This window comes from Colossoma macropomum, unplaced genomic scaffold (genome assembly GCF_904425465.1).
Source record: "Colossoma macropomum unplaced genomic scaffold, Colossoma_macropomum, whole genome shotgun sequence".
NCBI classification, from domain to species: Eukaryota; Metazoa; Chordata; class Actinopteri; order Characiformes; family Serrasalmidae; genus Colossoma; species Colossoma macropomum.
Window position 1 is genome coordinate 22,830,465 of NW_023494786.1, and position 14,527 is coordinate 22,844,991.

Consider the following 14,527-nt stretch of genomic DNA (forward strand, 5'->3'; position numbering starts at 1 on the left):
GAAATCCTTAACAAATTGACTGATTTAGGGTGGATTTTTGGGGGCAAGCTGTTTTAATATTTTTATTTATTTACAAACACACATCATCTAAATCGCTTATCCTTCTGGGTCATGGTGAGGTGCTGGAGCCTATCCCAGCTGTCATCAGGCGAAAGGCTTATTTGTTTATTATTATTATTATTTTTTTTTTTATCTAAGCTGGTGAATAAAGTCATAGGGCTAACGTTACTGTTAGAAAGCCAAATCTCAGCCATTTAATTATAGCAACTGTCTTCAAATCATCATTACCACTGTGAGAATGGATTACTCCAATTATAGAAATGACAAGACACTAAAAGCTGAAGTTGACACTATAGCTACATGGCTATCTTGAGTCCTTAGCTCCTTTCTATGGCATCTGTATTGCACTGAATAAAGATAGAATTACTGTTTATCAACCAAGGTCAGAGTTATAGTGCTAGCAAAGGCTTGTTAGGCAAGCGAGCGCTAGCTTATTTGTATTTATTACCCTATAGATCATTGTCTATGCGAGCAATCAGGATTGGTTGGTACCACAGAGATTCCCAGTGATTGTATGATGATGCATAATAATAATAATGTTGGGCACTGTAGTAAGAGAACACTGATGAAGGATGGAACCATGAATTCAGTCAAAACAGTGAAGCTGAGGAATATAATGCTGTGCTACAGAACACAACAAATGACATATAAAGCTCCAGGTTTAGGTTGGAAAGCCATTTTAAACGCTGTTCAGTTCCAGTGCCTAGTTATGAGCTTATCACTTCAGAGCACATGCTTATCTGACCCACTGCAGCCTAATGAGTCAACTTAGCCAAACAACAAGCTTCGCATTACTTAGGTCTGAAAGAACATTAAGAATATTCTAATATTGTGTGCATACACATAATTTGGCTGTGGACATACTATATGTGTCCCAAAACAGTGTCTCTAAGCTCAGTAGTGCTCTTGCATTAGTGCTAACAGTGCACTAGTGTTCCAGGCAGTTAGTTGGCTGGGCCAGAACACATGAGCAATGCAGTCTGGAACTTTCTGTGTGTGGCAGGGTCAGGTGACCGCCCGCTGGAATCTCTCTGGCTGCTGTGGGTATAAACGCAGAACAGTCTAGAGCCTCTGCCTCTGATTCCAGCGGGGCAGGAGTGCGAGAGGAGCCAGCAGTGCTCTATAGAGGGGCTTAAGCCGAGGCCACACTAGTGCTGTCTGTGGGCTGAGGAAGACACATACGTTCCATACACTTATCTCTCAAGTGCAACTTGAAACCAAAAAAAAGGTAAAAGGTTTTCTCTGAGGTGTTGCAAATAGCCTGCAAAAAACTGGGGCTTGGGTTTGTGTTTGTCCTGCTTGAGTCCATTTTGTCCTGTTTTTCTTTCTTTGTTCATTTGCTTTTAACTCTTTTTTTGGCTTCTGCTTCTCCAGCTGGCAAGGTGGCAGTGTTCTTTGGTGTGGACCAAACTGTACAATCTGTGCCTGTATGCATCACAACAAATAATAAATCAAGTTCATTGGTGCTGAAACCTAGCATTAGTTGCAGAGATTGACTCATGTAGTCATTTGTGTAACAGAATTACAAGATGACTCTGGGGAATTTTCACCTGAGAATAAAGTTTATAGAGTTGATGACCTTTATGTAGTTAGTGGGCAGGTAGTCAGTGGTTGAGGCAGTGCTTCAATCTACAATAAAAACTGTAAAAAGATGATATTGGCTTTAATGAGGAATCCTGTATTTATACACAAGCTAGAATTATAAACTTTAACTATACATGCTCTCTCTCTCTCTCTCTCTCTCTCTCTCTCTCTCTCTCTCTCTCTATCTCTATATCTCTATATCTCTGTCTCTATCTCTCTATATCTCTGTCTCTATCTCTCACCACACACACACTCTGCCGTGTCACTGCTGGGGAAATAAGATCCTGTAGTTTATCTTAAACCAAACTGGCTTTGCACATATAAGAACATGTTTCACTCTGGATACACACAAGATTACACAGCACACAAAATACCAATTCTGCTGATTTTATTTAGCACACTGCCAGATTTGTGCAGAGGCCACATGACCATACTGGCTCCAAACTAAAGAGAGAGAGAACATTCTGCTTGCTTCCAGCAATGTGCTCTTGTCTCATTAGCTTGCTCTGGAAAACAACATGTAGCTTAAACACAGCTAAAATTCTCCTTTGTCAGTTTAGCTGATTTAGCATTTATAAGCCTTACAATGACTGATAACTGTTTGTTCATAGTCCAGCAGTGCTAATGACAGAGGTGGTCAATATGATGCATAATGTAATTATGATTAATTACACGTCACAATATGCTGTTATTTTTTTACCTAGTTATTTCCCCAATGTGGTGTCAACACACTACTGAACCCTGGGTGGGTGAAGGCTAGCACATCCTTCTTCCAAGACACACAAGACAAGTTCTTTTTAAACTGTCATTAATGCAACTATCATCAGACAGCACAACACGCTTGGAGGAGAATGCTAACTGCCAATCCTGTTACTTCAACTAACAGATGCCCGCGTTGGTTAGCACCACGCTAATTGATAGGAGAGCGAGGCCAATTATAGGAGACCCAGAGAGAAAGGCTAATTATGCTCTCTTCGAAACCTGGTCACAGATTTCTGTGGCATCACAAGGGCTCGAATTCACAGTCTTCCAGTGATAGGGCCTTCACAATATGCTTTTCAGTACTTAAAACTACACTATGTAAGTAGGATTTGGAGAACTCTCTGGTGAAAATTGCATGCAACATGCAGAAGAAAATTTTGTAATGTGAGTCGTGCTTCGGACCCCTTCTTAAAGCAGATGAATCTGATAATTGTGACGCCACTGAAAGTATTCAAATAGGACTCAGTCAAGACTTGCTGAATGACCCAAAGATGTAAGTGAATTATCTGCTGTTGTCATATATTTTCATCAGTAAAATGCTGATTTTGGATTTGAGACCTTTTTTTCTCCTGGCTCAGTAACACTGCTTCTTTTAATTTTAACAAAAAACCATACATAGTACAGCTTTAAAGAACACTGACCAACTGCGTGTTTAATACAAAGGGAGCATGATTAGTCTTGTTTAGCTGTATGTACTGTGGTGCAGTGTGTGAAGCAACTTTTTTGTTGTTGTACGAATATTTTCTCCAACTTATCAAAGCTCAGAAAAGCAAAATAATGGAACGAGAAAATGTCTAAATGTATTGTGATGTTGTTTTTGCCATATCGTCCACCTCTTGCTACAGATTTATTCAGTACTACAGAAACACATATTTCTAAAAGTTAAAACATGAATAGTTAAAAACATTAACCATTTTATTCTGCCTTCTTGCATTCTTGCATAAAGTCTACATCAATTTCTAAGTTCATAGGAGTTCTATATGGAAAGCAGGTCTATATAATTATGAATAGAGGGATTTGTGTGAGGTTTTGCAGATTGTCTAGTGAAATGTGTGACTGTTTCAAGAATGATTTTTATTCCTGGCATACAGCCAAGCAGGTACTTGCTCTAGAGCTTTCTAGAATGGCCTTGGGCAGCATGCCCACTTTGTGTACCATTTATACTTGCAGCTGGACCATAGCTCTCTCACTCATTTTCTCTCTCTTTTTGCACTTGCTATGTCCCTCATGTTTCAGACAAAATGTCTAAAGGTCCAGCAGTAGGTATCGACTTGGGCACCACCTACTCATGCGTTGGCATCTTCCAGCATGGCAAGGTGGAGATCATTGCCAACGACCAGGGGAACCGAACCACACCCAGCTACGTTGCCTTCACAGACACGGAGAGATTGATTGGAGATGCTGCCAAAAACCAGGTGGCCATGAACCCCAACAACACTGTGTTTGGTAAGACACTGAGTAAAGTGAACTGTATCTCATTCGCAGCATCTTGAAGGTGATTTTGTGGGCTCTTGGGCAGCCTGTAAGTTTACTGGTCAGAAACAGGCTGTGCATAGCAAGCTCTCTGAAAGACAGCTTTGTGCTTGTAGCAGTCAGTCTACTCCACGGGATGGCAGTACAGACACTAAATACTAAATAATGAACTTCACAACAGGTGAAGCTGAAAAGAGTGCGCTTTTGCATTGCGCACTCTTTTGCGCAATGCAAAGTTTATGCTGACCATTACATATATAATTCACCTTTTATGGATGTATTATCAATATAACAATGTACAACCATATGTTTGAACACTCCCTGGTCAAATGATGTGTTTGACATCCCTGGTGTGAAATGACATGTTGTGTTGATTTTCTAAGTGAAAATAGATTAACACATCCATCACAGAGGACACACTTTTACTCTTTTTTTATACACAATTGCTGTTTATTTGCTAAGAAATACAATGTGGCTTGTACAAAAGTTATGATACATTTTATATTTTATGTTATATTGTATTTCAGTACATGTAAATTAAAAGATATTGTGGACTAAATTTAGCAGAAAATTTTATTTTCAGAAAACGTCATTTGACACACATACACATATGTATATAGTCTGAATGTGTGCTTACAAACACATTGTATTTTGTGTTTTCGCAAAGATGCCAAGCGTTTGATTGGCCGACGGTTTGATGACCCAGTGGTGCAGTCAGACATGAAGCACTGGCCTTTCAAGGTGATAAGTGATGGGGGCAAGCCAAAGATGGAAGTGGAATACAAGGGAGAGATTAAGACCTTTTATCCTGAGGAGGTGTCCTCCATGGTCCTCACTAAGATGAAGGAGATCTCTGAAGCTTACTTGGGCAAGGTAAGAAGAAATCTGGAGGAAATCACTGCCACTCCAAAGGTCAAAAGAGCCCCTATTCATACAGTATATATATTACAAAGACTAAAGTAAGCGCTCTACACTGAATATCCCGCTTTTCTCCTCTACCCTGCTACTCTTTCAGGACATGCAGTAGATGCCATTAAAGTCATAAACGCACAGTCAAGTTCAAATGTATAACATATACTGAAATGTTGAGGTTTCTGCCTCTGAATAGAAAGGTGCAGAGAGGAGTTCTCAGAAAAATAAACTGCAGATAATTATCAGGTGATGTTTGTTACACGTCTTTGAAAAAAAACACCCACATATGTTTCCCAAATGTTAAAACAGTCCATTTTGACACTTTGGTTTCGCACATCTTTGGTTATCACATGCTTACCCTGCAACGTTCTTCCTGTTCACAAAGCCTCAATATTAACTAATGCAGCTGTGTTTGGTCGCTTGACTTGATGAAAACATTCAAACAATTGATAGTGTTGTTGATGTAGTGCTTAGCTGGTGAAGTTGTGTGTGTAGCTGCAGGGCATATGATCACTCACATGTAGACTTAACAACAACAGGGCAGGCCTGTTAACCAATACACAGAAAAGAAACATCTAGCTGCCCTGCTAGAACAAACAGCATAAACCAACATCGCTCATCCTCAGCAAAAACAGCATATTGTGGCATCAGCAGCGAAAAACAGCCAGTTGTTTTTTTGGGTGCTGGCCTGTTCGTCAACCAGCATGACCTCGCTGAGTGACCAGCTAAATCAGCACCAGACCAGCATAAACAAGCTTTTTGAGATTTGAGAATTCAAATTTTGCTATTAAATTGTCCATTTTTCAGGGGTGCTGGAAGATGTTTATCATTGTCTCTGTTGGAACAAAGCTGCCTATTTCCAAAAAAGTAACTTCAGAGGAGAAGGAAAAGTTATTTTCAACATAAGCTAACGCAACAATATTTATTTCATATGATTTTGGACCAATTCGACTCATCTATTCTTCATGGCATACCTGCTTGCATGTTCAAATGATATAAAAATGTGCAAGAATTACAAGAATGGTGATAAAAGATTTTGCTCCTACAAGGTTGCACTGCACAATACATTCCTTAGTCAAGGCAAAGTGCAACAGCTTTAACATTCGACAGTACAAGACAAATATCAGGAATAAACAGTGTATGTATTAAGCCCTTAAACTGTTGGGGTCATTTATAGGCTTACATTTCACTCTCATAACAACATAATTTACATATAGATTTCATAGTAGTTATGAATAATAAGTCCTTATTAACTGAATGATAATCATGAATCAGAAAAATCTGTCAGGGCATAAGTTATTAGTATTTTCTTCGATTGCTTGCTTTGATTTTTTCACCTTATACTTATCATCCCAACATAATTTTCTTGGCATAATTATCTCAAGATTATATATCTCGAGATAATTACCTCAAGATCATTTTCACAGGATAATGTATCTCAAGATATATAGAGAAAACATAACCCATTGTTTGGCAGGCTTTTACTGAACCTCGAACTTCAACCAATTTTAACCAGAATGCACTCCAAAATGCTAGGAGGAAGTGGACATTGCTCCCCAAACAGCATACTGCTGCCATCTATAGTCCAGAGTGGGTGAAACAACCTAACACTCTCTCAAGAAAACATATCTCAGAAAACTATCGCAAGATAATTAACTCAAAAAAATCTTGTTATTTAATTTGAGAAAAAAAAATATGCACGCAGATTTCACCGACAGTTTATTTATTCATCAAGTACATCTTTAGTGCATCTGTATGATCAAACTTAATTTTGAGTGACAACTTAAAAACAGCTGCTTGATTTGCAGTTAACTAACCAACACTATTATTAACATCATCTATAATACCAAATATAAGAATAAAATTGGAAAAAAAACAATCATACTAATAATCTGTGAACATGGAAATCCAGTCCAAAAGTGGATGTACTTATTTTACATCCACATTGGTTTAAACAATTAATGCAACTACTCACTGGGACTCAATGTTGGACCTCTAACTCCACCTACAAGCACAGCCATTGGCTCACAAGCCACAGAATGCTGAATTACTGACTCCTTACCTAGACATCTGCGTGAATGTAAATGAGGTACTGGTAGTCTGGCGCTTGAATTTACACACTGCAGCTGACTCATCATTTGCACTCGAACATCTGCTTGTTTCCACAAAAGCTTCACAGAATAATTCCAGACATTAGTTATCTGAGAGTGTCACTGTTTGCTTTTTGTCACCACCTTAGCAAGTGAACTCATGTGAACAGCAATCACAAGGTTGGAAATCCTTGTCAAATGAAAAATATACACCGAATAAAACATTTCCCTGCTGTTTTCTTGCTTCTTCAGCCTGTAACAAATGCAGTGATCACAGTACCTGCCTACTTCAACGACTCCCAGAGGCAAGCCACCAAAGATGCTGGTACTATTTCTGGCCTGAATGTTCTCCGCATTATCAATGAGCCAACGGCAGCCGCCATTGCCTATGGACTGGACAAGAAGGTACACTGATTCTTTGAGCTGTGTCCAGTTGTGTTCAGATGGTACATTTACTGCTAAAAGTCACTTAGAATGAGTGCTAACCAATCTCATAGCAAATGTCAGTATCAAGACTAGGCCTTGTCTCAAACATGAGATTTTAACTGGCAATTAATTGCAATATGAATAATTAGGATTAATAATTTGTCTCATTAAATTCAACTATTAAAATACAAGCCTAAATGTTATAAATTGGCCGATTACCTATCAGGCTTTCTAGCTCTTGATGCTTAGTAGTTCCCAACTAAAGACAGACACAGCAGGAGCACAAATAAACAAACATTACTCAGTGCTGCCCTCTAAAGGTGTTATAGCACCAATCAGAAGCTCAAATTATTGTAATCTGTAATATTGTAATTGTGACAAGCCTGATCAGGACACAATAGTTTTGCATGCACATACCATTTAAGGATTACTGTTACAAAGCAGTTTGCATTTGGAGTAGAAGTTATTTCTCAGTTACATCAAATACATGTAACCTGGGTCTCACAGAAGTAGTCTTATTTTCTCCTTGGCACTTGGCCACCATATTTATGAGGTTCAAAATATGCTCTTCTTGCCATAGGTTGGTGGTGAGCGTAACGTCCTCATCTTTGACCTGGGTGGTGGCACTTTTGATGTGTCCATTCTGACTATTGAGGATGGCATCTTTGAGGTCAAGGCCACAGCTGGTGACACCCACCTCGGGGGTGAGGATTTTGACAACCGTATGGTCAACCACTTCATTGCTGAGTTCAAGCGGAAATTCAAGAAAGACATCACAGGCAACAAACGAGCAGTGCGTCGTCTGAGGACGGCTTGCGAACGTGCCAAGCGCACGCTGTCCTCCAGCACACAGGCCAGCATTGAGATAGATTCACTCTACGAGGGTGCTGACTTCTACACCTCCATTACCAGGGCACGCTTCGAGGAGCTCAATGCTGACCTGTTCCGTGGTACTCTAGAGCCTGTGGAGAAGGCCTTGCGCGATGCCAAGTTGGACAAGGCCCAGATCCATGACATTGTGCTTGTTGGAGGCTCCACTCGCATTCCCAAGATTCAGAAACTACTGCAAGACTTTTTCAATGGTCGTGATCTGAACAAGAGCATCAACCCTGATGAAGCAGTTGCTTATGGGGCAGGTGGGTGACAGATTACAAGTGGTCTAGTAGCACCTTTTAACAACTTTAATAATGGGTGGAGGGAGGATGGCGGGGGCAGGTGTGGAGACGGAGAGCTTTTTTATTATTTATACACAACGCAAAAAACACTCGGCTTTTCAGTCCACAGACTAATTAAGACAAGGCGCTCACTGGGACTTTTCAGTCCTTTCTTTCTTTTGTTCAGTTCAGCTCAGCTTAGCTCTGCTCAGCTCCGCGCTTACGCCTTCACGGGTCTCCTTCTGTCTCTGGGCTCTGCCACCTACAGAGGGAAGAGATGACTATAAGTAGGCTGGCAGAAACAAGGCACAGGGGAATATCATCAGCTACTTAGCCTGCTGGTTCAGCCCGACTGGCTCTCCGTCCTGAATTTGACACTCGGCCAAACCCATTCTCCACACACCTGTATGTTTATACAATAATGCAAATTTTCTTTCTATCGTTAAACATTATTACACTCTGATTTTCTCATATTACCCTTCAGCGGTCCAGGCAGCCATCCTCTCAGGCGATAAGTCAGAAAATGTCCAAGACCTCCTGTTGCTGGACGTCACTCCTCTGTCTCTGGGCATTGAGACAGCCGGAGGTGTCATGACTGTGCTCATTAAGAGGAACACTACAATCCCCACCAAACAGACCCAAACCTTCACCACCTACTCAGACAACCAGCCTGGAGTGCTGATCCAGGTACTCCCTCTTGAATGAAGATTGCTAAGTCCATTACAATGTCTTAGATCTGCTTGAGTTCTGTTTTTACCTGGTCACCCCAAAGCCCAGTAAACTGTTTTATAGTCTGCTACAATAAAGCCTTCTTCCTTGGTCTGTCAGGTGTACGAAGGAGAGAGAGCCATGACAAAGGACAACAACATTCTAGGCAAATTTGAGCTGACAGGCATCCCCCCTGCCCCCCGAGGTGTGCCACAGATTGAAGTGACCTTTGATATTGACGCCAATGGCATTCTCAATGTGTCTGCTGTGGACAAGAGCACTGGCAAGGAGAACAAGATCACCATCACAAATGACAAAGGTACCAACACAAAAGTGCTCCCAGACTCAGATAGGCTTACTTCTTCCATCTCGCACCATCTAACCACTTCTGCCTTTTTCAGGACGCCTGTCCAAGGAAGACATTGAGCGCATGGTGCAGGAGGCTGACAGGTACCGGGCAGAGGATGAAGCCCAGAGAGAGAAGGTCACAGCCAAGAACACTTTGGAGTCCCTGGCCTTCAACATGAAGAGCACAGTGGAGGATGAGAAGCTGAAGGACAAAATCAGCGCTGATGACAAGAAGACAATTGTGGACAAGTGCAATGAGGTCATCGCCTGGCTGGACAGGAACCAGGTAAGGACACTTTTACACGTGGTGTACACCCACCATTAAGATTATGGAAGTACTTGGTTAACTGGTTGAGTTAACCCATGCGTGCAGTGAAACACCCACATACATGCACACTATTGAACACACACTAGGGGGCAGTGAGCACACTTGCCCAGGGCGGTGGGCAGCCCTATCCACAGGGCCCAGGGAGCAATTGGGGGTTAGGTGCTTCGCTCAAGGGCACCTCATTCATGGACTGTCAGCCGAGGGGATCGAACCAGCAACATTCTGGTCACAGGGCTGGTTCCCTAACCTCCAGCCTATGACTGCCCCAAGGAAGGGTGTATTCCAATAAAAAATGAAAGAAAACTTACCAGTATGTCTCTGTTTTTCTCTAGCTTTACTTCTACTGAGTGCTGATTAGTTGGCAAGCTGATCAGCTCATTGGCTAAGTAAAGTGGTTTGCGCTCACTGTTGCCATGAACGTACCTCTAGCATTTGACCAACCTGGAATACATTATTGAGTGGCAATTCTTCTCACATCACATTCTCTAACTGTGTCACTCACTAAGTTAAGTATGCTAGCTTATGTTAGTTAGGTTCAGAAAAAATGAAAATATTGTAATGGCAGTCAAATGAAGAGTAGAGTGAAACCATAATTCTGAAGTTTTTGTGCAACACCAATGCTATCATTTGCTAACAGTTACTAAGATTTGCTGTGTCCTCACACCGGGAACAGGAAGATATATGAAGATCCTATAATAGCTACATAGTTACAGTAGCTATTAGACCCCAATAATATATCAACTGTTGGGATCATGAACATGTATTAGATTTCATACATTACATAACAGCTGTTGTGTGATTTATTCTCCTTCTCTCTTTCATAGACTGCAGAAAAAGATGAATATGAGCACCAACAGAAGGAGCTGGAGAAAGTCTGCAACCCCATCATCACCAAGCTTTACCAGGGTGCTGGGGGCATGCCAGGTGGAATGCCTGGTGGCCCAGGAGGTTTCCCTGGAGGTGCAGGTGCTGGCGCTGGCGCCTCCTCTGGCCCCACCATTGAGGAGGTTGACTAGACCTAAAACCATACAGACAGAGAGAGAGAAATTCAAGCATCAGTAACCACAAAGAAGAGTCCTTTTTTCAACACACCTCACACCAAGGCCGTATTTCAGTGAATCTCATAGAATTTGTTAATGGGAGCCAGTGCCAACTGAGACCAACATACAGCTGACCAAATCAGTGTGTCTCTTATGTAATAACACAATATTTATTTTAGTGCATTAATGCATTTAACTATGCATTAGTTGTGTTTTAATCAATAAACTTTAGTCCATCTTCTGATGATTGGTCACACTAAGTACTATGCTTAGCTCAAGGCCTTTTTTTGTGCCATTACTTCCTCCTTTGTAGCTACATTTCCTGGCAGACTTCCTCTTTTCTACTCTGAGCTACGTAGCAGGTTCTGTGGTGAACATTTCATCCACTCCACTCTCTTGAATAAAATAAGATGGTTTCTTCTCGTGCAGATGTGTGCACATGTTTATTTCTAAAGCAATAAAAGCTGACTTGCCACATAACTTTGCCAGTTAAAAAATTCTGTTTTATCACTTACTATGTGAAATATTGTGCAAATCTCAAGGACCACCCTTTCATTTATTTTATTTCCAGTCAACATGGCCTTTAAGTACAAACCCAATTCCAGAAAAGGTAGGACAGTTGCTATCATGCAAATAAAAACAAATAAAAATGCAAAATGCAACATGCTTATGTAATAAATATAACCACATGAACTCAGGAATATTTCAGATAACCCTTGTCAGTAAACACAGTAGATCGCTGGATCTACAAATGCAGACTACTACGCAAAACAGAAGCCATACATCAACAACATTCAAACGCCGCCACCTTCTCTGGGCTAAAGCTTATCTGGAAAAAAAATTGTACTGACTAGTCTGACAAGTTCCCCTTTCAAACTATTTTTGGAAATAATACTGTTCTGTTCTTGGGGCCAAAGAGGAATGGGACCATCCAGACTGTTAAAAACGCAAAGTTCAAAAGTCAGCATCTGTCATGGTATGGGTGTGTGTTAGTACTAATGGCCAGGGGTGTAAAGAGTACTGAAAATCCCTACTCAAGTACGAGTGCTGTTACTGTAGTGATAATTTACTCAAGTACAAGTATTAGTAAATAAAATTACTCAAGTAAGAGTAAATGAGTACTTCATTAAAAAACTACTTAAGTACTGAGTTACTTAGTTACTTTTTCATATTTCAGCTATCACAACCTGAACGTATTTCTGAGCTGACTCAGCTACATCACTGGAAATAATCTGTACAGAAAAACACTAAAGCTAAAGTTCTGAGAGCTGAGAATGATCACAGTCCACTCTGCTAGTCACACTGTGTAAGGAACAAGGTTTACATTAAACTGCATGCATTCCATGGTTAGATGATTATATAAGATGTCCTAGTTTATCTGTTTCTAATAAATTGTTTCAGAATCCCTGAAAGACTGTGCAGAGGATGTTACTGTTTAATTAAGTTCATTTAAAAGAAGAATATAGATTAAGAGTCAAAATTAGTAGACTGCTTAATTAAATGTAATTTTAGTGAGAGTCCTGCTGCCCATCAGCTCCCTGGACTCTATCTTACGTTAATAGCTGTGAACCTCTACAGACAGTAAACACATTCACAGCCTTCACACTGTATATTTTCACTGATATCAGTTCAGAACATTTACACCATTAAAATCAGCAGCAACATCAGCAACTTACCCAGCTTTGATTTTTACTGTAATACATTTCACTAATCATGGAGATCACTTCATACAGAATCACAGTATTACTACATTAGACAGTCAAAGAGAGAGAGAGAGACAGGATGAGAGAGATGAAGACAGAGAGAGGAAGAGAGAAAGAGACAGAGAGAGAGGAACAGAGACAGAGATAGCGAGAGAGTTAGAGAGAGAGGGGGGGGGAGAGAGAGAGAGAGAGAGAGAGAGACAGGATGAGAGAGATGAAGACAGAGAGGAAGAGAGAGGGGATCAGATCAGGCCAGTCGACAGCGCGACAGAATCACTTTCCAGAGTTTACAAAGAACCTGAATTAGATGAGGTTTTTTAGCCGTTCTCGACTGTTTATCTCCAAAACAGCAGCTAAACTAGGCTGTATAAACGGGTAAACTACAGGCTGTGGGCGACACCTGTTAACTAAAGTAACTGACAGACACTTGTGATAAAATATACGCAGCAGATCTTAAGTTTCATAAACAGAAGCTTTATGATAGAAAGAAAACCGTGAACACCATTAATGCCGAGGGTACATTCGCATTGTGGAGCAACATATGCTGCCAACTAAGCTATGTCTTTTTCAGGGATGTCCCTGCTTGGTTCAGCAAGAGAGTGCCAAACCACATTCTGCATGTGTTACGACAGCGTAGCTTTGTAGTAAGAGAGTGCAGATAGTAGGCCGGCCTGCCTGCAGTCCAGACCTTTCTCCCATTGAAAACATGCGGTGCATTATACACACAATATACAAGAACTAAGACCCCAGACTGCTGAGCACCTGAAGAGTTATATCAAGCAAGAATCAGAAAAAATTCTACAACCCCATTTTCAAAAAAGTTGGGACACTCTGCAATGTAAATGTAAATAAAAACAAAATGGAATGATGTGCAAATCTTTTAAACCCTATATTTCATTGTAAATAGTGCAAAGACAACAAATCAAATGTTGAAACTGAGAAATCTTATTGTTATATGTTATATGCCTATTTTGAGTTTGATGCCAACAACACGTTGGGATGGGGGCATGTTTACCACTGTGTTTCATCACTCCTTTTAACAACACTCTATAAGTGTTTGGGAACTGAGGAGACCAATTGCTGTAGTTCAAAAAGTGAAATGTTTTCCCATTCTTGTATAATATAGGATTTCAGCTGCTCATCAGTTCGGGGTCTCCTTTGTCATATTTTTCATTTCATAATGTGCCAAATGTTTTCAGTGGTGCCTGGTCTGGACTGCAGGCAGGTCAGTTTAGCACCCGGACTCTTTTAATACGGAGCCATGCTGTTGTAATACATGCAGAATGTGGTTTGACATTGTCTTGCTGAAATAATCAAGGCCTTCCCTGAAAAAGGCGTCGTCTGGATGGCAGCATATGTTGCCAAAACATGTATATATCTTTCAGCATTAATGGTGCCTTTCCAGATGTGCCAATCACCCATGCTTTTTTATACCCAATCATGTTACTGACCTGTTGCCAGTTAACCACCAGGTGTTTTTTTTCAGCATTACACAACTTTACCAGCCTTTTGTTGCCCCCATCCCAACTTTTTTGGGACACGTTGTTGGCATCAAATTCAAAATGGGAATACATTTTTCAAAAAACAATAAAATTTCTCAGTTTCAACATTTGATTTGTTGCCTTTTTACTACTTTCAGTGAAATATATGGTTTAAATCATTTGCATGTCATTGCATTTTGTTTTTATTTACGTTTTGCACAGTGTAACAACTTTCTACTTTCATAACTACAACAACTGGCATCCTCAGATCCCAGCTGATGCTCATCAGCTCCCTGGACTCTAGCTTACGTTAATAGCTGTGAACCTCTACAGACAGTAAACACATTCACAGCCTTCACACTGTATATTTTCACTGATATCAGTTCAGAACATTTACACCATTAAAATCAGCAGCAACATCAGCAACTTACCCAGCTTTGATTTTTACTGTAATACAT

At 40.5% G+C, this 14,527-nt stretch overlaps 1 protein-coding gene across 1 annotated transcript; it reads left to right on the plus strand.

The window, feature by feature from the left end:
• The first annotated feature begins 1,121 nt into the window (after nt 1-1,121).
• Nucleotides 1,122-11,309, plus strand: hsc70 (heat shock cognate 70). Its single transcript, XM_036564222.1, has 9 exons — nt 1,122-1,288; nt 3,643-3,852; nt 4,547-4,752; nt 7,134-7,286; nt 7,888-8,443; nt 8,946-9,148; nt 9,290-9,488; nt 9,571-9,803; nt 10,670-11,309. The coding sequence occupies exons 2-9, from the start codon at nt 3,648-3,650 to the stop codon at nt 10,859-10,861; spliced, it is 1,947 nt and encodes a 648-aa protein (XP_036420115.1). The 5' UTR covers nt 1,122-1,288; nt 3,643-3,647; the 3' UTR covers nt 10,862-11,309.
• Nucleotides 11,310-14,527: the final 3,218 nt, after the last annotated feature.

What these genes read in the sequence shown, in the direction of transcription:
- hsc70 (XM_036564222.1), top strand. Translation starts at nt 3,648, where the DNA reads ATGTCTAAAGGTCCAGCAGTAGGTATCGACTTGGGCACCACCTACTCA. An exon ending in CCTATGGACTGGACAAGAAG is followed by an intron (nt 7,287 to 7,887) that starts GTACACTGATTC and finishes TTCTTGCCATAG; the next exon opens with GTTGGTGGTGAGCGTAACGT. An exon ending in CACCATCACAAATGACAAAG is followed by an intron (nt 9,489 to 9,570) that starts GTACCAACACAA and finishes TGCCTTTTTCAG; the next exon opens with GACGCCTGTCCAAGGAAGAC.